General features: G+C 34.9%; 1 protein-coding gene across 1 annotated transcript in view; it reads left to right on the forward strand.

Moving 5' to 3' along the window:
• LOC129810034 (angiotensin-converting enzyme-like) overlaps positions 1 to 10,280 on the forward strand; it is a 35,586-nt gene extending 25,306 nt beyond the window's left edge. The window contains exons 2-7 of the mRNA XM_055860264.1: positions 5 to 55; positions 188 to 513; positions 5,989 to 6,150; positions 6,227 to 8,533; positions 8,599 to 8,833; positions 9,301 to 10,280. Of these exons, the coding sequence (XP_055716239.1) occupies positions 268 to 513; positions 5,989 to 6,150; positions 6,227 to 8,533; positions 8,599 to 8,833; positions 9,301 to 10,157 (3,807 nt within the window). The 5' untranslated portion in view covers positions 5 to 55; positions 188 to 267 and the 3' untranslated portion in view covers positions 10,158 to 10,280. The remainder of the gene's footprint in view (positions 1 to 4; positions 56 to 187; positions 514 to 5,988; positions 6,151 to 6,226; positions 8,534 to 8,598; positions 8,834 to 9,300) is intronic.
• The last annotated feature ends 11,266 nt before the right edge of the window (positions 10,281 to 21,546 follow it).

A 21,546-nucleotide genomic window follows, 5' to 3' on the forward strand; every position in this document is an offset into this window, starting at 1 on the left:
GCAGAGAGCACCAAAATATTACCCGACCATCCCAAATCAATATGTCTTGGAATTGGTGAGAGATAGTAAATAATTTATAGCATGTTATTGAAGTGATAATATTTGATAAGTTTGTAAGAGTTGGAGCCGGGTATAAAAGAAGTCTCTGTACTCTGAACAAGTGTAGTGCTTATTGATTCATCTGCAGGTGTACTTCCAAACGCTGAACAAAAAGAAGGTGAAAAATAGTGCTGAATGTGATTTAATGTGACTCTTCTGTGAATTACAATGAGAACTTTTTGGGGAGGAATACTTGGAGCAGTGGCTCTCTTGGCTTCCCTTCAGCCACTTCACTCCCATCCGGGCGTCGCGGGAAATGCCAAGCAGAAGGCACAAAATGCAATCCCTGAGGATGAAATGATAGAGATCCTCAACACATATAACACCGATGCTGTTCAGTATTGTAGGCGTCAATCCCTGGCAAACTGGGATGTACAAACTCACGTCGGAGAACCGGGTTACCAGGAAGTTCAGGTGATTTAAACGCGTCTACTTAGAAACCCGGCTAACACATTAAGTACTTATTATGTCCTTAATAAGTCCTTAATAAGTACTTAATTTAATGCAATGTGTTAATTTTGAGTTGTAGAAGTAACTACTTGGTAAAACTTTGAAAAATAAGAAACAATTCGAGTAACACCTCACCTTTTATTAGCCAGAAAGTGAATACTCAGTATCTAATCCATTTTAAATAGCAGATAACAATTTGGTTGCGTAAGACGACTTTTTTTCTAGCACGAACCATCTCAAGATATCTCAAAAACTGCATAAATTACCCGCCAAATAATCCATCAACAGACAAACGTTTCTCCATTTACTTCTTTTAAGAGACAAAATATTTAAAACACTTAATATAAGTTCAAATAATATGTACAGTATTTGGGAAAAATAATGTCAATACCTATTAAACGTGCACTTTGTGAAATACTGAATGAAATAGTGGAATTTTTATGATTTCGAAGTGCCACTAATATCCCGATTAACAAGATGAGATTTGCACTAGCTCAATGTGCCTGGTTCACATGACAACATATCTTATCGGAAATTCCGAGATCAAATACGATAATGAGCTTTTCTTCCATTGCCAATTGGAATTAGAAGAGATACTGAAACAAAAGATAAGAGGTTGGCGAGATTCTTTTTTGCAATATTCGCTATAATTAACCCATCGATAAACAATAACAATTGAGAGATAAAGTGTTTTTGGCGCTCGTTGAGAATGATGATAGAATTTCGTATTATCGCAATAAATCTCTCAATGATTGGTAATAGAACGTAATACTTTATCTCAAAGACATTTATTTATACAGCTGTTTTTTTAATGTTGCAAATTTCATGAATTTAATGAAATCGTTTTTATTTATCCCGGTCATAAAGTTTGCTAAAATTCTAAATATTTAAATGTTTTCTTATAAACAGTTGCTACAGCTGTTCCGTGCTCTATATACCAAAGACATGAATATTCTGGTTTAAATTCTTTATTTGAATAATAAAAGAAACTAGATTAAACAGTAAAATATTAAAACTGAAAAAATGTATTTAGTATTTAAAAAGAAACAAATAAAACAGGGGTTATTCAAAATCAGTCATACATTTACGATCACGGTGTGAGTTAACCCTTTAACACTAACAATTTGTTTTAGGCCAATTTTTAAGAAAAATATCTGCCGGAGCTATTCAGAATCACAATTTCTGATCTTCCCAAAATCTGGGAAAAAAATAACATTTCTGTATTAATTTATTAAATTGTTAAATAGTTTATTAAATTGTTTTAAAAATTTTGAATGTTTTAATTTTCAAAAATAAATTGTTTTTTGAAAATTTCTTATTGGAAAATTTTTACAGGCAAATAGGGTAAGTGTGCCAAATTCCGTCCAGCTTGCAATTCCGGCCACCTTTTTTGTTCCTTTGCATTTCCATAAATTTTTAGTTTTTACATACTCTAGAGATTATACAATGCTAAGGAATAACAAAAAAGTAGCTTTGACAATCGAGAAGACGTGAAAAAGACATTGGAAGAATTCCCGAAGAGCAAGGAACTATGAGAATGAAGGTGGCCGAAACAGGGCACCAAAGCTTTGTTTACGTTTTTATTCATTTTAAAATGTATTAAGAATGATTTTAAAGTAAATAAAGACAATAAACAGTCTAGAAGGTTCTACAACAACGCTTCTTAAGAAGAAAGAATAAAAAAAATCAATTTGTATTAAAAATATGACATTTCGAACTTGAGACTTTGACGCTTGCATGCAACTATGCCGAAATTTGGCACACTTACCCTAGTTTATTTATTTTAAATGAAATTCTTTACAATTCCAGTTTTTCTAGACCAAGAGAAAACATTTTATTTAGTAACGATAGAGAGATTAATGAAGAAGCGAAATAAAAAAAAAACAAATAGAAATAAATTTGATAGAGAAATAAATAAAATAAAAAAAGACTGTGGTACTAATTGAATAGGTCTTTTTGTTCCATTTTCCAAAGACATATTGGTGTTACGTATTCAGGTCAAGTAAAAACTTCTGAGGACTTTTAAGCTTTAGTCTGAAGATGAAATTAACACAGGATGGTTAGGATTATCTGAATTAAATCAAATATTCGTATTTTTTTTCAATAACTTTTGTCAATTTTGATAGAATTTTCGTTAAGAAAGTTTAAGAAAATTTTGCAAATACTTGAAAAGTTGATAATTAGACAATGCCTGGTGTGGACTAGGTGAATGTAGGCATGGTTCGCACATAATGAACCTTCAAATGATGAGTTCCTCTTTGTTTGCAAAGATAGTTTACTATTTCTCATCTGGTCTCATGAGGTTAATAATTATCTATCTTATGTATTGCGAACTTTTGACTTTTGCTTGACTTGCTACACGACCTTAACCAATTGCATTTTGCACTTCAATCGAACACTCTCGGAGTTGCGAGATTTGAGTGCGGTATCTAGTTAACGAAAGACCTGCAGATCGATCCTCCGTAGGGGCAGGAATTTTTCCTATTTCCACTCTGGAGAAGACTGGATGATTTGAGTGTCATTTGCTCTGATTGACGATTCTCTGTGTCTATCTTATGGCTAAGAAATGGCGAACTAGCTTTTTGCAACCAATAAGGAAATTCACTTTATCTTTCACTCTATACGAATCATGCTTACATTCCCCTATACGACGGGTGCAATAGGACCTCTTATCCAAGCTCTCAGACTTTCTCGAGCGTCGTTAAAAATGTGTCCGGTCGGATATTGTCTTAATAGAACACAATACCTTTCCTATTTGTTAATTCTGGGTAGTTTAGGTCGATCGATTGCTTTTAGACGTTAATTTGGACTTGGCTAATCACACTTGAACCACAATTTTTCCAACTATTGTTTTTATATGGCTCATTTTCATCAACAGTCTCCATCTGTTTCAAAAATGGGTCGATATCGTTGCGCAGACAAACTGGTAAAAATAAAAGGATCAAACTGATACAAATTTGATCCTTTTGCAAAGGAAGGATTACATTACATTTCAAATTGTGAATGCACATTTATTGTAATAGAACATATTAATTTGATCCATCCTTTGCAAAAGAATCAATTTGGATCAATTTGATCCTTTTATTTTTACCAATGCATATATTCGGTCCAAGAGGTTCTTTTGCGGCAACTCATGGGAACAGCTTTATGCAAATATTTCTGAAGTTTCCTGTAGAGGAATTCTGTAACAGTATGACAATGTCATATGACAAATTATTTTTTTGCATGGTAAATTCGGAAGAACTAATCATAAATCTGACTTATATAACTAACTAAAAGCTTTATAGAGCTCCCTCCCATATGCCATTCGATACTCACTGGGCTTTAATTTGGCCTACTCTCGAATTGTTCCCCGAAAATTTGTCATATGATATTGTCATACAGTTACAGAATTCCCCTACTGGCTAATCTTCCGTTCGTGGGCAATAGAATAAATGCTCTAGTCCTGGACCAACTCAACGATTTTTATGATTTCATCGACATTTTTAGTAATGCCTGACCTTTAACGTTCATTTTACCAGAACGAGATCATTTTAACCACTTCTGATTTGCTGGTTGAGTCTATTAAGAGCACGATTTTTTTGGCCGCCTTTTTCGCCTTTTTATGTGAAGAATTTCGATCCGATGAAGTGTACCAGAAAATTATCGGAAACACTAGACCTCTCTTGATTTTCGCAATTTTATTCTTTACGACCTTACGTTTCCAGGATGAATGTCATCTTCATTAGGTATTAAATTTTGTTGGGAAAATCACATACAATCGGGAAATGGTTATACTTCACTTGGACTTGGATCAAAGCTCGTACTTTGGAGTCCACAATTGGTGGACTGCAAAGTACGAGCCATATTCCAAGTTCAAGTGCAGTGTAGCCATTTTTCGTCTGTACGTGATTTTCCCAAAAAAAAATCGATACCTGATGAAAAGGACGTTCATCCTCGAAACGTCCTATTGGCTCCGGCACATCTTTTAGATCGGGAAAATTTCATGAAATCAAAATTCATATCCCTTCCTTTCTCACAAGTTTGTATATGTCTGTCTGATTCCTTCGCACTCGAAATTCGATTGAGCTAAATTGAATTTGAAGTAATGTTTAAAAGAAGAAGAAGAGTGCAAAAGAATGAGATATTCAAAGAGTATGAGAAAGAACGGGATTAGAATTTCGACTTTATGAAATTTTCCTGATCTAAAAGGTGTGCTGGAGCCATAATGGCTCGGGCACACCTTTTAGATCAGGAAAATTTTATGAAGTCGAAATTCGAAACCCTTTCTTTCTCACATTATTTTGCATATGACTATCTCATTCTTTCACATACCAAATTCGATTAAGCTAAATTGAATTTGGAGTGATGTTTTAGAGAAGAAGAAGAGTACAAGAGAATGAGATAGACATTATGCAAAACATGCGAAAAAGAAAGGGATCCGAATTTCAACTTCATGAAATTTTCCTGATTTAAAAGGTGTGCCGGAGCCATAAGGAATAAAATATGGAAAATCAGAAGACGTCTAGTGTTTCCGTCAATTGTCTGCTTCACCTTTACAATAGTAATACTAAACAATATATCGAATTTTTGCTTATATTATCTTCATTTTGGAAAACTGTAAAATACAACTGGTTTTAAAAATTAAAAACTGTCAAAGATTTTTTTGAAAAGTGTTGTACATTGAATACACCGTTTAGTATGACCCGATGCGATTTATGTATTGTATTACTCTGTAAAGACTCTGTAGCGGAGAGGGTTCAGAACTTTTTACTTCACCTTAAGCTTAATTTAATAGACCCATTTTGAAAAAGATTTATATTTATTTTTAGTTCCTCAAATTTCATTTTTCTGACCGAATTTAATTTGTAACTGCTCATTTTTGACTTTGTCTTAAGTGGTCTTCAAACTTGAGGCTTAGCTCAGTTCTCGAAGGATTTAATATACTAAATATAAAACATTTTTTTTGGTTTGCAAAATTATTCCATGAAATCTTTATTGATAAGAAACTAGACCAGTTATACCATACGGCTAACCTTAGGTCTGAAGTCGGTATTATAAAAAAAATAACAGCTCGTTTAAAGATATTCACCTAAATATTTCTTGGTCAAAATTACTATCTGAAAACCCATGGTTGCCAACTTATCAGAAACTAAAAATTGAAATTTTGCGTCTTATGTCGCTCTCATCAACAATTATCGTAACTTCACTATAACTGTTATGACTGATTATAGCAAGAATGACTGATTTAGATGACAAATAACTTACAACAATTGCTAATCCAAGCTGTGACATCACAACGTGGTAGTGAGTCCTAATGGGTTAATTGTTAAGATTGAATAATAAACAAACGGTTTGAAAATTCAAAAAATTATATAATTAATTTGAATTTTAATTATATTTTTACTCAAACGTAATCAATAAATATTAATATTTGATTTTTTCAATTCTTGGCTACAGATTCAGAGATCTTTGGAATATGCCAATTTCCGAAAGGAGCGCTACGACCTCTACTTCAAGGATGCCGTTATCGAAGACTATACGAGTGAGGACGTACGCCGTCAATTAAGTTCTCTAAAAAATTTAGGATCGTCAGCTCTATCAGATGAAGATTTGGGACTGGTTAGTCATCTGAAACCTTATCTGGCGTTCTTCAACAAGATGATGGATTACAATGTTTTGTGTGTTTCAATTCCAGTTCACTACTACGAGGAACGCCATGACTTCTATCTACAACTCCGCTAAGATCTGCCCATTTACTCAGCCAGATTGTGAGAGCGACCCAACTTTCACTGATTATATGACCCTTGATCCGGAGATCGAATTGCGGATGGCTGAGTCTCGGGACTACGATGAACTGCAATATATCTGGACCGAGTGGAGGGAGAAGTCTGGAAAGTTGATGCGAGAGGACTACAAGGAATACGTAAGACTGATAAATCTTATGGCCGAGATGAATGGCTACTCAGATGCTGGAGAAATGTGGCGAGCTCGTTATGAAGTAGATGGTTTTGAGGCAATTGCTGAAAATCTTTGGAATCAAGTTGAGCCACTGTACAACGAACTGCACACCTATGTTAAGCTAAAGTTGGAACAGTTGTACAAGGGTCGATGGGATACTCGAGAAGGAACCATCCCTGCCCATGTTTTTGGAAACATGTGGGCACAATCATGGTCAAATTTGTACGAGGACCTAAAGCCTTTCAAGAACGCTTCTCTTGTTGATGTCACATCGAAGATGGTGGAATTAGGATATGATATCATGAGGATGTTTGAAGACTCAGACGAATACTACCAGAGCCTGGGGTTAGGATCTAACCGAATGAGCTACACAGGCGAGTCTATAATTGAAAAACCGGAGGATCGTATCATAGCTTGTCATGCTTCTGCATGGGATTTCTGCGATGGAGAGGACTTCCGCATCAAGATGTGCACGAAAATCAACATGGTAGACTACAACACGGTTCATCATGAAATGGGTCACATAAACTACTACATCCAATACAGACATTTGCCTCTGTTGCTGAGAGGTGGAGCCAATCCTGGCTTCCATGAAGCTGTTGGTGATGCCATCTCCTTGGCTGTTGGTACTCCTCAGCATCTGCAAGTGATCAATCTGTTGGATCAATATGATGACAGCTACGAAGACAACATCAACGCTCTGTTCAGCATGGCTCTAGAGAGAGTTGCCTTCCTCCCATTCGGCTATCTCATTGATAAGTGGCGTTGGGATGTGTTCCGTAATGCAATACCCGAAACCCAGTGGAATACTCACTGGTGGGACTTGCGCCGTTTGTACCAGAAGATATCTCCACCAGTACCTCGATCTGAGGAATATTTCGATCCAGGAGCCAAGTATCACATTCCTGCTGACTCACAGTATATGTCTTACTTCACGGCGAGAATTCTTCAGTTCCAGTTCTACAAGGCTATGTGCATAGCTGCTGCACAATACGACGAGAGCAATCCTCAAGCTCAACCCCTACACAAGTGCAATTTCTACCAATCCGTTGCGGCTGGAGATGTATTCAAAGCTGGTCTTTCCTTGGGTACCAGTAAGCACTGGTCTGAGGCTTTGGAAGCTATTACTGGATCCCGAGATATGGATGCCAGTGCATTGTTAGAATACTTCCAGCCTCTCTACGAATTTCTGAAGGTTGAAAATGAGAACCTACGCAACGAAGCTATGCAACAGATGTTGCAGGAGTATGATGTTGAAGCTCAAGTTGAGGGTGCAAAGATGGTTCATTCTAGCTGGGCTGTATCAACTAATGTAGGCAATACAGCTATTCAGGAGCAGTACAACCAAGCTGTAATTGATTATGCTGCCTTTTCCAAGCGCAAATACGACGAACTCTTCCGTGGTATCAATCCAGATGATTACACAGATGAAAGTGTTCAACGACAGTTGCTGTACTTGACCAATCAGGGCATCAGCATCTTACCAGAAGATCCACTTAGAATCCGAACACAGGCATTGTTGAGAATGGAGAGCCTCTATTCCGATGCCGTAATATGTCCTTACAGTAATACGAACTGTAACCTCCAGACAGACGAGGTCCTAACGCTTGATCCTGAAATTACCGAACGAATGGCTCATTCTACAGACTACGACGAACTTGAGTATTTGTGGAAAGAGTGGCGAGAGAAGACTGGTAGGCTCATGAGGAGTGACTTCCGTACCTACGTTGACTTTTCAAATGCTGCTGCTGTAGCTAATGGATTTGAGGATTACGGTCATATGTGGAGAACTGAATATGAAGATCCTAATTTTGCTGCAAATATGGAGAACCTATGGACTCAGGTTGAACCGCTATACAGTGCACTTCACACCTACGTTCGCCACAAGTTGATCGACATCTACGGATCAGACAAGGTCAAAGTAGATGAGGAGTTGATCCCAGCTCATCTTCTTGGAAACATGTGGGCACAGTCCTGGAATAATCTCTACAGCAGAATTAAGCCTTTCGATGCTAGTGAGGTCGACGTAACTCAAAGCCTAGTGGTAAGTATTACAAATCTTTGATATTTTTGATGTAGATTCTAGTTCAAGTTTGATCTTGCTTTCAGGATGGTGGATACGATGCTTTCAAGATGTTCGAAGCATCCAATGAATTCTTCATGTCTTTGGGTTTACCGTCCAACGAAATGAGCTATACCGGTCAGTCGATCATTGAGAAGCCAACGGATCGGGTCATAACCTGCCATGCTTCAGCTTGGGACTTCTTGGATGGTGAAGATTTCCGCGTGAAGATGTGCACTAGCATCAACATGGATGACTTTATCACGGTTCATCACGAAATGGGTATGATCTTATGCCCTAGGCACACTTACGACAAGTCGAGAGACGACTTAACGTAATTATAATCAAAATAATGATTTGACTAAATTCCCATCAGTTTCCCACTAACTGATCTGTTTCGAGTTAGTAGGAAACTAACGAGAATTTAGTCAAATCGTTGAGCCTATTTACACCGCCGCATTAGATTGGGATTAAACCGTTCCTAAATCGGACTTCGGATAGTTAAGTCTCAATCTAAGGCCGCAATCTATACGGTTTCATTGAGGCTTTTAGACTGTCGCATTAGATTCAGACTAAATTGTTCCAAAACCCGATTTTGGGACAATTCAATTTCAATCCAATGCGGCGGTGTAAATGGCCTCATTTTGATTATAATTACATTAAACTGTCTCTCGGCTTAAGTCGTAAGTGTGTCTAGGGCATTACTCTTAGGCAATAACCCCTTATCTAACTGAAATTCTTCCCCCTAGGACATATTGCCTACTTCATTCAATACAAGGATCAACCAATAGTATTCCGTGGAGGGGCCAATCCTGGTTTCCATGAGGCTGTTGGTGACTTGATAGCCCTGTCAGTGGCTACTCCTACGCATTTGCAGAAGATAGGCCTGTTGCAGAATTACGCCGATACCAGGGAGGACAACATTAATGCCCTGTTCCAAATGGCTCTCGAACGAGTAGCCTTCCTACCCTTCGGACTCCTGATCGATATGTGGCGCTGGAATGTCTTCAGTAACCAGATTCCAGAGTCCAGATGGAATACCGAATGGTGGAACATGAGGAAGAAGTACCAGAAGGTTGAGCCACCAAATGGAGAGGTTCGTGGAGAGGAATACTTTGATGCTGGAGCCAAGTTCCATGTACCTGCCGATAGCAAGTATATGTCCTACTTTGTGGCCCACATCCTCGAGTTTCAGCTTCATCGTGCCATGTGCATCACTGCCGGACAATACGATCCCAATAATCCTGAACAGAATCCACTCCATAAGTGTGACATTCACAACTCCTTGGAAGCGGGTGAAAAACTCAAGGCTGGTCTCTCACTAGGACTCAGCAAGCACTGGTCTGAGGCCCTACGGGAGATGACCGGAGAGACAGAACTGAAGGCAGATGCTCTGATTGAGTATTTCAGCCCTCTGCTTGACTATCTCAGGGAAGAGAATGAGAATTGGGAGCTCAACGAATCAAGCAACAGGATCCCTATTATAGTTGGGTCTGTTATTGGTGCCCTACTGGCTCTTGCCATAATTGGATATGGTATCTATCTATACAGAAAGAAGAAGTTAGCTAAGAAAAATATAGGAATTATATCAACAAGCGCCGAGTAAAAGAACAGCATAATGTTGGTCAACGGTGCTACTGTACTAAATATTTAAACTGTAATATGCTGTACTCAAACCAAATAAAAACTCCATTTGCCACAAGGTGGCGTTTATACCCATTTTAAAAAAATAACGGACTTTTAATTTTCCGTTCACCGCAAGATGCCGGATTAGGTATTAACGTAACTACCCTATGGTTCTACTTGATACTTGATTTATTAAACTCGTTTCATGTTTTCTAAGCATGGAAGTATATAGAATATTGCCTAGATTCAATAAGTCATACAATTTTAAATCATTCTACAATAAACAATGAAACTGTCGCAAGTGCAAAAAATGTGGCCATACGATAGAAATCTGTTTTGAAAAAGCACCATAAGGTAAACTATTTTTTTCATGATTAAAATTGAAGGGAGAAAAATATCATTTCACTTGGGCCAAAGTTCACTGAATATCCCGAAGGCAAACACAATATTTTCAGGTTTTCCGATCTGTGGAAAAATAACTGAAACTATTTCCCAAAGGAAAATCAATATAAAAAAATACCCTGAAAAAAATTCATTGTAATTTAGCATTTACACATTTTTCCTTACATTTTGCAAAATGTATGTCGTAAGCCCTTAAGTTCCGGTTCACGCAATCTCCCACTTCCGATACAATGTGATTCTTTATTTTCGTTTATGTACAGAAAGCACCACTAGGCAATTTTCTTTTCTATACTTACTGTACCCGATTGCAATTGATAGTGCAATAGAAGTGGAAATTATGTATTTAGTTGCAAAAGATGCACAATAGTTTAGATTTTTATCTATATTTCCTTTTGTGCTAATTATTCAGATGACAAATTGGACGAGTCTTCAATTATAGGTTTATTCTTCAATTCAGTAATAAATTCGAAAAAAAATTAAAGGAAAAAGAAGTAATTTTTGGAACATAATTTTTGTGATAATGATATATTCTTTTGCATAGGGTAAATGTCCTAATACAAAACCATTTCCAGACTGGTTTCCACTTTGACAGAAAATTCAACACATTAAGTTCATATTTTTTCTGAAGAGAATTACATAAATTTGCTCCTTGACTCTTCTAGAATGTTACTGTTTAGTGAAAATTCTTTAAATATAATTTGAAAACTTCTTAAATACAAGAAAAATACGTGAGCGCAAAATTCTTCTATTGGAAACATATTAATCCAAATGGAGACAAGGGAAAGTTTCTAATTGGAGACAAAGTAAAAACGAAAGGCTTCTAAAATCTTATTGAGTTGCTCTTGAGTGCAGGATTTGTTCTTATTCCTGGTCTTTTCTCCTTTCCCATCTAAAACAATAAGAAAATCTCTCCAAAAAATCATATTTCCGGAGTTTCCTATTGAAACATTGAAAAACACTTCAGGAAAACCCTTTTTGTTCACGAAATAGGTAATTATTTCATCTGAAAACTTCACGTACCGTTAACAATAAAGATTGGCACTTAATTTAACTAAAATTAGCCAGAAATATGACATAAATGTTAAACAAAACGAATAAACAACAGTCACCTCATTGTGTTTTTCATTGGAAAACATGGCCGATCGATGAAAAATTGGAAAACATGGTCGATCGATGAAAAATTCGATGGTGAAATTTTTCTGAGAAATTAACAAATTAAAATTTGTGAATATGAATGGATTTTCGCTTTATTTGGAGCAAAATTAACTAAATAAAGAAACTGTGGTATAGAAAATATATAAATATATAATAATTTAGTACTATTTTTATCGTAAAAACAATGACGTTTCCATTTGGAGTAGCGGAAAATTTCCATTTGGAGCAGGTTTTGAATTAGCTTAATTTACCCTTTGTAACTCTGATCCGTCTCTTCGAATGACCCTTCCGGCTTAATAACTCAAGAGCCATTAACATTAACATTCTATTGAATCATTTTTAATAAGCGTTTTTCAAGGTCAAATATTACAAGGCTCTAGAGTGCACATTTCTTAACTGATTTAGGCAATTTTGGGTTAGTTGGAAAGGTTTTAGATTTTTTGACAAGACTGAATTGATTACAATTAGTTATAAACTGATAATGAAACGATTATGAGTTTTTACTTGAAATTCAATGGTATTACTTTTAATCTGGGTGACATTTTTCGGTTCTCTGATGGTTTATAACCCTTTGTACTAATTAATATTTTAAAACCAATATAAAAGTTCCTAAAGAGTTACAAATATGTAAAGTGAATTGAGGATATTTGTATGTCAAAAACATATTTCTGCATATTCTCTTTTGTATCGCTAATTTCACTGCAATAAAATTTAATAACATAATATTCTCTAGTTAAAAATAAATGCTTTTATATTTCTAGGAAAGTACATGTAAATTCCATAAATTAGGCTAACAGGTTTTACATGGAAGTAAAGTTAGTATTTCTACGAATTTTAAACTACAATTTTTCATATGATGAGGTTTTACAAAATTAATCATATTTTACTAATTGAAAATGTAAGCTATCGCAGGATATTTTCCACTAATACTGAGTACGATAAACTGGACTACCGTATCCTGCAAAAAAAAGTCATTTTTTTTGTGCAAAAATAAACTCCATCATCTGACTATAATACCATCCATATAATACATCCTACGATATACATATTTTGTGTGCTGATGTAGTAAATAACTTTCTTTTGATCTTTTCATGCGTATACTTCTATTACGCTAGAATAACAGCCTTTTTTTGTACAAGAATGTTTTTGAAATTACATGACCACATATGTGCATTTTTTCTCTCTCTCACTCACTCTCTGTGAAATACCATAGGAATGAAAAATCAAATTTATGCCATTTGCAATTAACAATCTTATATATTTTTTCTAAATATGCATACATTTAAATGTAACAGTATAATTTTATGGTGGGAAATGCTAAGGAAAATGCTGGAGGAGAAAAATAGGGGGGCCTCAAATAGGGGGACTATGACACGCTGGAAAATATTGATGGAATGGAGAGCATAATCGAAGAAATGTTATTTGTTTATGGTGATGCTGTGTTGGCTCATTTTCATCATTCTGCCATCATCACACATCAATCGGTCCATCTTATTTGCTGCCATTGTCAAGGGGTTTGTCATTATGCGAAATCATGATCATATAATTTTTTCTATTAATGTTTATAGGAGCTGTAAAAATTATAATCATTAATACGCTAAATATCCCTTAGAACCCTATAATACCTGAAATTAGGACGATAAGTGTACAACATACCCAAATTTTGAAACAAAACCTTAAGCACACAAGAACACTGTACAATTTAAAATGTCACTAATCCTAGACACGTACCACAATCATTACATAATTGTTTATGTTACAATTTATTTTTATTTTTATCTTGTTGAAATTGCAGAAAAAATTAAAAGAAATATTATTTTAATTAAAGAACAAAAGTAATTTTTCGAATTTGCTGTTTGCAAAATTTATCATAACCGTTAAAACAAGCATGTGCCTCGTCTAAATATTTGGATAAATGTTTTATCCCTATGAGAAAAGCTCTGTATGTTTTTTTTAGAACAAAAATTTTAATAAAAATTAACTATATCTTCCTGGAGTTAGAGACATTTAAAGGAAACCGTTACTTGAACTTTAAATTCTATAATCGAATTCTAGAGGAGCAGAAAGTGTCTCGGATTAGGAAGGAATGTGTTGTACAATATAATTAGGATTTTCATTGGCTAAATTTAGCAAAATCGTTGAGTAAAATAAACAGTAAACAATAACGTTTGGTTAATGGGTACATTTAGAGTATATGTAGTTGTACTTGTTCTAAGAACTATCTAACATTTCTTACCCAAGTTCTTGTGGTTTATAAATATGCATTCGGATCAGTGGTAAACAAGTCTGCCACTCGCGGTACACTTTGAGTGCCGATCAGCGCGATATTGGTGTTATTTGCCGATCTGTCACTTAAGGTTCACTCGCCAGCTACACTTATTCACCCCCTGGTTCGAGTTTTAAAATAAAATACAAGACCTAACCTATTTTGTTTTTTAGTATTTTTGGTCCACGTAGCCCCTTAAGATACAAAAACAATGATTATTAAAAAATATAAAAAGGAAATGGTAATAAAATATTTCGAGAATAATGAAATTTCTAACAGTGTTCTATGTAGTTTACATTTAAAACTACTTGTTAGCACTAGCTTTTCCCAACAAACCCCCGGTTGATATTTAAATTGACATCATATATCATTCGGAGCAGCATCGTTTTTCCCTAGGAGTGTTCCTAGTGTTAACCTGTAAGTTATCCCTTCGGGAGGCGTATTGTAGCGAGGATTAGTATTGAGAGTTGGTTAGTTCATGTTGGATTGTCGTAGAGATCGTTATGAGGAACGCTAAGTGTCGCTAAGAGCGGAAATTAAGCGAGGATGAATTTTCAATCAAGTCAAGTCTAAAGTAAAATATTTGTTATAATGATGATATCGGTGCAAAAATTATCAAAATATTTTTAAGTAGTTGCGTGATAAACATAATTTACTAATTCTCCCTATGGCTTAGGGCTTATCTACTCTATCTATCTATTTGGAATCTTTTTCCAAGATTTTTTAATAATTCTTTTCAGAAATTCGCCCGTAGATTTAAAAATGTTGAACAAAATATGATTAATTTAATAAAAACGAAATGAAATCATAATCAGAGTGCTTTTACCATCAAAATTATTTTATTTTTTCCACTAAACATTGCGTGATAAGACAAAATAACATATTTATTTATACTAAAAATTGTAAAATTGTTCGTAAATATTTGTGGAGTTCTACTAGGGCCTTACAAAATTCTCGTATATCCTATAACCTACAAAAAAGTTCGCAAAAGTTTGTACATTTTCACAAATATTGTTTGTAATATGAGCAGGTGACGAGCGTTTTTAGTTCTTTACAAACATTTGTTTGTACAATTTTGTTTGCCTGACAAAACGTTACGAACAAATGACAAAATCTTACGAACATTTTTTTTTATTTTTATGAAAAATTACGAACAAATGTTTGTAAGAGAACAAAAAATGCTCTTCAAATAATGATGTTACGAACAAGGTTTGTGAAAGAAATACAAATATTTACGAACTTTTTTGTGGATTATACGATTTACGAGCATTTCGTAAGTCTCCAGTATGATTTCACAAATATTTACGAACAACTTTACAAAATATTTCTTCTGTGTATCGTAGTTACCATTTATAACATCTATGACTTTTGTTCCATCAAATAACACTGGGTGTAAAATTAAGAATAATCAAACCTTTTTCTTAATTGATTGTAAAAGTTTGTTAAAAGCTTGATGAACTGGCCAACACAAAACAAATAACTTCCCGAAAACAAATTATTGTTATCATTCACTTTACATAAAATTAGACGCTTTCAAACCAACATTTTACAAAATTTTACAAATTTCTATTTTCAGAGTTATAAGCGCGGAAGAATATTGATGTATGTTAAGCAAAAGTAAGTGAATATTAAGGAGATACCGTAGATGTGCGTGACTTTGACCCCATGTTTTCCCTGAGGTTTTTTTTTAATTTTATGACTTATTTGCAGTTTTTGCCGATTCGGTGAACCACACTAAAGTGCATAGGGATATGTTGTCCATCAAGTAGGGCACAAAGATCTGCAAACGGATACTTATATAGTTTCAGTGATACTCAAGAAATTGAAATCATGATACAGGGAGTTCCGCTTTCAATGAAATTCTCGGGACCGAAAAAAAGCCCGCGAGTTGACTCCACTGACACAGAAAAATTGCATACCCACAGAAGAAGTCATTGAAATAAGTCACAGAAACGCCGCGATGTATGCAAAACTTTTTCGGCCTATTTTCAGCGCCAACGGTTGATAAGAAATGTATTTCAAATTTACCGCATGAAAAACATTTGCATACACTTTGGGGCATTTAAAAAATTATTTTATAAGTGAGCTCCCAATGGTAGGCAATTTATATCAAATTCCTTAAATTCGTTGTCACTTAAGACAATACTCCCTGTATTTTGCTTAAAATCGACTTCGTCAAAATGTTATTTGAAAGTGTGTTTCCAAAGACGGATTCAGAGTAGTGAATTGCTTAAATTCAGAGGGATGACAGTAGCTCTGAAAAATGTGACCAGTTTTAGTGTAAATTTTTTCCTGTTTTCGTATACATTTCACGAGATATCTCCAAAACTACGTAAGTTGCCAATTTGGGGTTTTCGGTTGCCTATTCTATATTAAATTGGCTTTTATTTTAAATTTGTATTAATTTGTTAATTCATTCTACAATAACAGAAAACAGCTAATAAACTCAAAAGTTTTTTCGGCACGCTAGAAACATGGAAAACAGGAAACGTGATGCCCCTGCATAAATCAATTCTAAATTAATCTGGCTAGAATAATTTATTTATGCTTCTTACGGTAGATTGATTGGTTTATCAACAAAAATAAGATTCACCAAGCTATTACAGCCAAATGTGCATAGATTTGCACAAAGAAATTACAATGGTAATTGTCCGACCAAAACTTAAGAACTAAGGTTTCTTTTTAACTACTAAATCGTTCAAAGAGTTTTTCAGTTTTTAAAAGTTTCTTTTTTTCAGTTTTTTCTTCTTTTCACTTCTGTTAAACTGTACTGTCCCTTCCCTGGCTTATACAACCTGAGAAGGAGCATTTCCACCGTTTGGCTCTGGAGTAGGTTGGTCACCAACGCTAAGACGGCGGTGGACGCAAATAATTTCCTGCCTGTAATGTTGCCTCTAAGAAACACATAGTTTCAAAGGCAGATTTCCATTTAAATAAATAAATAAAATAAATAAAAAGTTATTGTAAATGATCAAATTAAATTTCATTTTGTAAATTAATCTTATTTAAAAATTTTAAAAGTTTACATTCCTTTGAATAATCTTCCTTTAGTAGGGTAAGGGTCATAATTTTGGACAGTCTGCTTATAAGCATCGAAGTTCCAAGTTTGAAGTGCGATATTTTCAATACTAATTGACATTTCTTGCTACTCTCTTTTCAGAAGGGTTGTTTAGAAACTTAGCAAGCTATTTATCGTCTTATTTTTATTAAAATTAGTTTTAATACGTTTAAAAATGAATTGATATGTAGAGGTGACTTTGGCTCTTATTTTGAACAACTTGTTTATTAATTTGGCCAACTTGGCTGTAAATTTGGACAGCTAATCCGCCTCAATAGGATGCCCATTGTTCTTCATTTCATCAACCAATCTTACCAAGTCCTCTTCCTGTTCATGTAAGGGAAACGTAGAATGTCACAGAAGCCCGGAAACTTTCCATATCATTCATTAAAGTGAGTTGACTTCGATACTCCAAGTACGTGCGGATTCGCTCATTTCCTGACCTTTCCGGGAGCCTTTTAAGGCATTTCTCGCTACATCTCTTTCGTAGAGATGATGCTCCTTTGTTTCTCCAGGCATTTGTCCAACCTAGTCATCACAAAAGCTAAAACTTCACGAAATTTCGTGAGAAAAACACCTGTCCAAAATAAGGAGTATCACCTCACTGGTGAATGTCTTAGAAAATTTCCCATTTTTCACACGAAAAATCTAATTCACAAGGCAAATCTCACTTTAGTTCAAATGTACAAATCACCACTAACGTGAATCAACACAATATTCAATGAATATTTAATAATATCACTCAAAAAAAAAAAAACTAGGAAACATTGTTAGTACTTCACCACAGCTAATAAGACATAAGTAAACACGAAGTTCTGTCATATTTCTCGTAAGCAATTGCTCACACTGAATTTTTAACAATGCAATTTCAACTCAAATCATATTCAAAATTTAACGTATTTAGTGTCAAAATCTTCCAAAAAGAACAAATATTTAGATAGAATTCATTATTCATCAAATATTGGAATAAAAATCCATAATTTTAATCAATTTATTTTTAGTGTCCAATTTTATCCTCAAAGTGTCCAAAATAAGAAACTGGACAAAATTATGAGCCTTTCCCCTATATTTTGTAAAGACTTATTTCTTAAGGTAGAGATACCAAAAGACATTGCTTAATTAAGTGACTAACCCCTTGCTCTATCTCCGCGTGGTTGCACTGGAAGCGCGTGTGTGCGTCTTGTGTGGAGTAATTGTAAAAAGAACTTTCTGTCATCGAAATGGCAAAAATCTCTATGGACTTATATGTATGCACATAGTTTATGTTAGTACCATCGTCATCGATGAAACAAAATACCAGACATTGTGAAGAGAAGAACAAGTTTGGGATCAACGCAGGCAATCTCATGCAGTTTGGTTGGTTTCTTTTAGAAGATCTCCTCAACAACAAGCCAACGATTGCCTGCTCCTCCGGTGTGGAGTTTTTTGGCCAAAAAGGCTCCAACATTGGCAAAATAGCCATCCACATAGGTTGACTTGGAGCCAATGTACAGATCAATGGACTGACCAACAAAAAGTGACTCTCATAATCAAACTGGTTTGCAACTTTTGCTATTGGGTGTGCAAAAATAGCACGAATCTACCACGGCCTGGCATGGACACAAACGGATATGACGAAGACGATGAGATAAAATAATAATATGAAATTACAACAACACGGCAGCTCTTGAGGCAGGGCAAAAAAAAATTGCGGACAAAACATGAAAATTGCAGCTCCGCTGTCCACAAATAACAGCAAGTACGGTGGATGGTATAAGGTAGAAATAAAAAAGAAGTTGAGGCGAAATGAACACAGGCAGCAGCATGAAAAGATGACAGAGCTTCAAGAAATTGAAGAAAATGATCGTTTGGGATACGATGAACTTAAACTGGTTGACGCTAAATAATATCTACATAGTTATAGGTGCTTCAATAGATGTGTAATGAATATTTTCACATAGGTTTAGAGTCAACGAGTTGACCAACTACATAAATCAACTTTCGGTGTCAATACCATTGGACAAAAGAACCAACGAAACATTTGTTGTTTTCCCCTTTTCTGAAAACATTAAAGGTACCGCCTAGCGCCAAAATTTCACACCTCCCATATTGGGTTCAATGAACAGTCAATTCCCTCCTAAGAGATCTTCTTTTTTTTTATTATTGTGTTATTTTGGTGTGCCTTCATCCATCCGTCCGTCCAGCTGGGGAGCAACATTGATAGTGTTGTCCGTGGTAAAGAAAAGCATCCAACATGGAATAGCCGCTATGTTGGCCATAAAAGTTAGTGACTTGAGCACTTTTTGCCTCAATTGCTCTTTGTGGTGCAGAAATTCAGGAATTCGTCTCAAATCTAAACACGGTGCATGAGATGCATTATTACATTGTCTAAATAAAAATACACATCACATCCCGATGCAATTCACCTTCCCTTATATAATGCCTTCAAAAGATAGACACGAGTTAATTATTTTTATGTGTAAAGGTGAGTGCACATTTTTCATTGCATCGCGCTAATAAAAACTTACCTGTCTAATTGGAGTCATTTTGCTAAATAGTCCCGTTACACCTCAACTGGATTAATTGTGTTGCAGAGAAAATTGGCATTAACACTCATACTTAATCTCTGTTGGTCGAAAAAAAAAAGATGTGAATTCCACCAATTGCTCTCCATTGTATACCCAATTGTACCTCTGAAGCATCTTGGCGAAGGGATCTAACATCCAGTTGAGATGGTGTCTCCGGATTCCAAGATTGTATATAGTTTTAAGTGGATAAATCTAGTCCAAGATCACCTGCACCGGCTTTTGGAATTTTTCCTATTGTTATACCTGAAATCCAGTATGATGGAGGTAGGTTGATTCCACTTAAGAGAACTTCAAAAAATTCTCAATGAATACAATGTCCATCGCAAGATAAGTCCTGATTTTATTTGAGGATTGCATTTGAAGAACAACGGTGAGAGATTATTCGCAGAGTGCTCGAAATTTACAAGTTTGAATACTTTGAAAATTTTTCACGTACATAGTACATACCAATTTATTTGTAATACACTACGACACCAATAGTATCAATGCGTTTGGTTGTCATATACCTGATTTTTTCTAAGTTGTGTCAGGTTTATAGTTAACAAAATTATTTTAAAATTTAGACATAACCTAAAATTTTGCATTTTTCAGTGATATTTAAAATTTCTATGGGTTGACACTACTAGAATTGTACTGTATACAGTGTGATTCCAGTAAACAGGTTTAGTGGCTAGATTATATAAAATTTATTTAGGAAAAAGAAAACCGTGCGGAATGGTACGGTTTGAAAATTTGCATAGGTAAAACCGGGGCAGAATTAACAAGTAAATTATTTTATTCTTCGGCTTTGTGAAAAACATGTTTCACTCAGACTGATAAATATTTCAATGAATAAGGAAGGACTTATGCTGAATAAATTTTAAGAAAACATGTAATACCCCACTGCTTAAAGCTATCGTTGGCTAATCTTCCCACGTCTCCCCTAAGCGCAGCAGATTTCATTCAAATAACTTATGAAATTTTCAAGTGATTATTACAAATTTTAGCTCCCAAAGGTAGGCAAATATATATAATTGTGTGCGGATAATCCCGTCAGGTGAATAATATCCAACACACAATAACTTTTGTTTTGTAAACATGTTTTTGACATTTCAATGAGAGTGAGTTAAATCTAGATCTAGTCAACCCGCTCGCTTTCATAAAAAATTTTGAAAACATATTTGCAAACAAAAGTTATTGTGCTCTAGGCATAATCCCGAAGTGCGTAATTCCAGGACCCCTTGTACATTTTTAATACAAATAAAACATTTAGGTCAACCGATAAAAAATGCCTTAGAGATTCTAAAAAGATAAGGCCCCTGACAAGTTGCTTGAAATTTGAAGCCACTTTCTCATACTTCGATTTAAATTTATAATTTTAAAAATTGAGAAGTGTTGTCGTACTATGAGATACCTTACCGCGTCGAGGGATAATTTTCGTTTAAACACATTTTTTCCTCGGAGAACTGTGAGCTGAGTCCGATATCGATTTAGGAAATTGGCTTCAAATAACTCCATATAAAAAAGTCAAGTTGCCACGTGCTTGATTATAATATTTAAGTTTCAAATTATTAGTAAATAATGAATAATGAATTGCATTAGGCAAGTAAACCTAGATGTTTTTGCATCACAAAATATACTGTGGTATTTTGAGGTTAGGAAGCAACATAACCTCCTTAAAATTAACCCTTAGGAAAATAAACTGAAATGAACTACATTATCAGTTTACATAAATCTATTCGCAAAAAATAAAGAATATTTCAGTTATAAAAAATTATAATTGAATTGTTCTCGCGAGCTTTTCGTCCACTTTATAAAATAATCCATAAAACACATAGGGGGAGATGGGGCTACTTTATGTTGTGGGGCTACATTGATATACGATTTTTCGCATATTTCTAAAGGAAGCTGGGTCTTAGTATTATTTTATTTCGGTCCACAA

The sequence above is a fragment of the Phlebotomus papatasi genome, chromosome 1, assembly GCF_024763615.1.
Source record: "Phlebotomus papatasi isolate M1 chromosome 1, Ppap_2.1, whole genome shotgun sequence".
In the NCBI taxonomy this organism is placed as follows: domain Eukaryota; kingdom Metazoa; phylum Arthropoda; class Insecta; order Diptera; family Psychodidae; genus Phlebotomus; species Phlebotomus papatasi.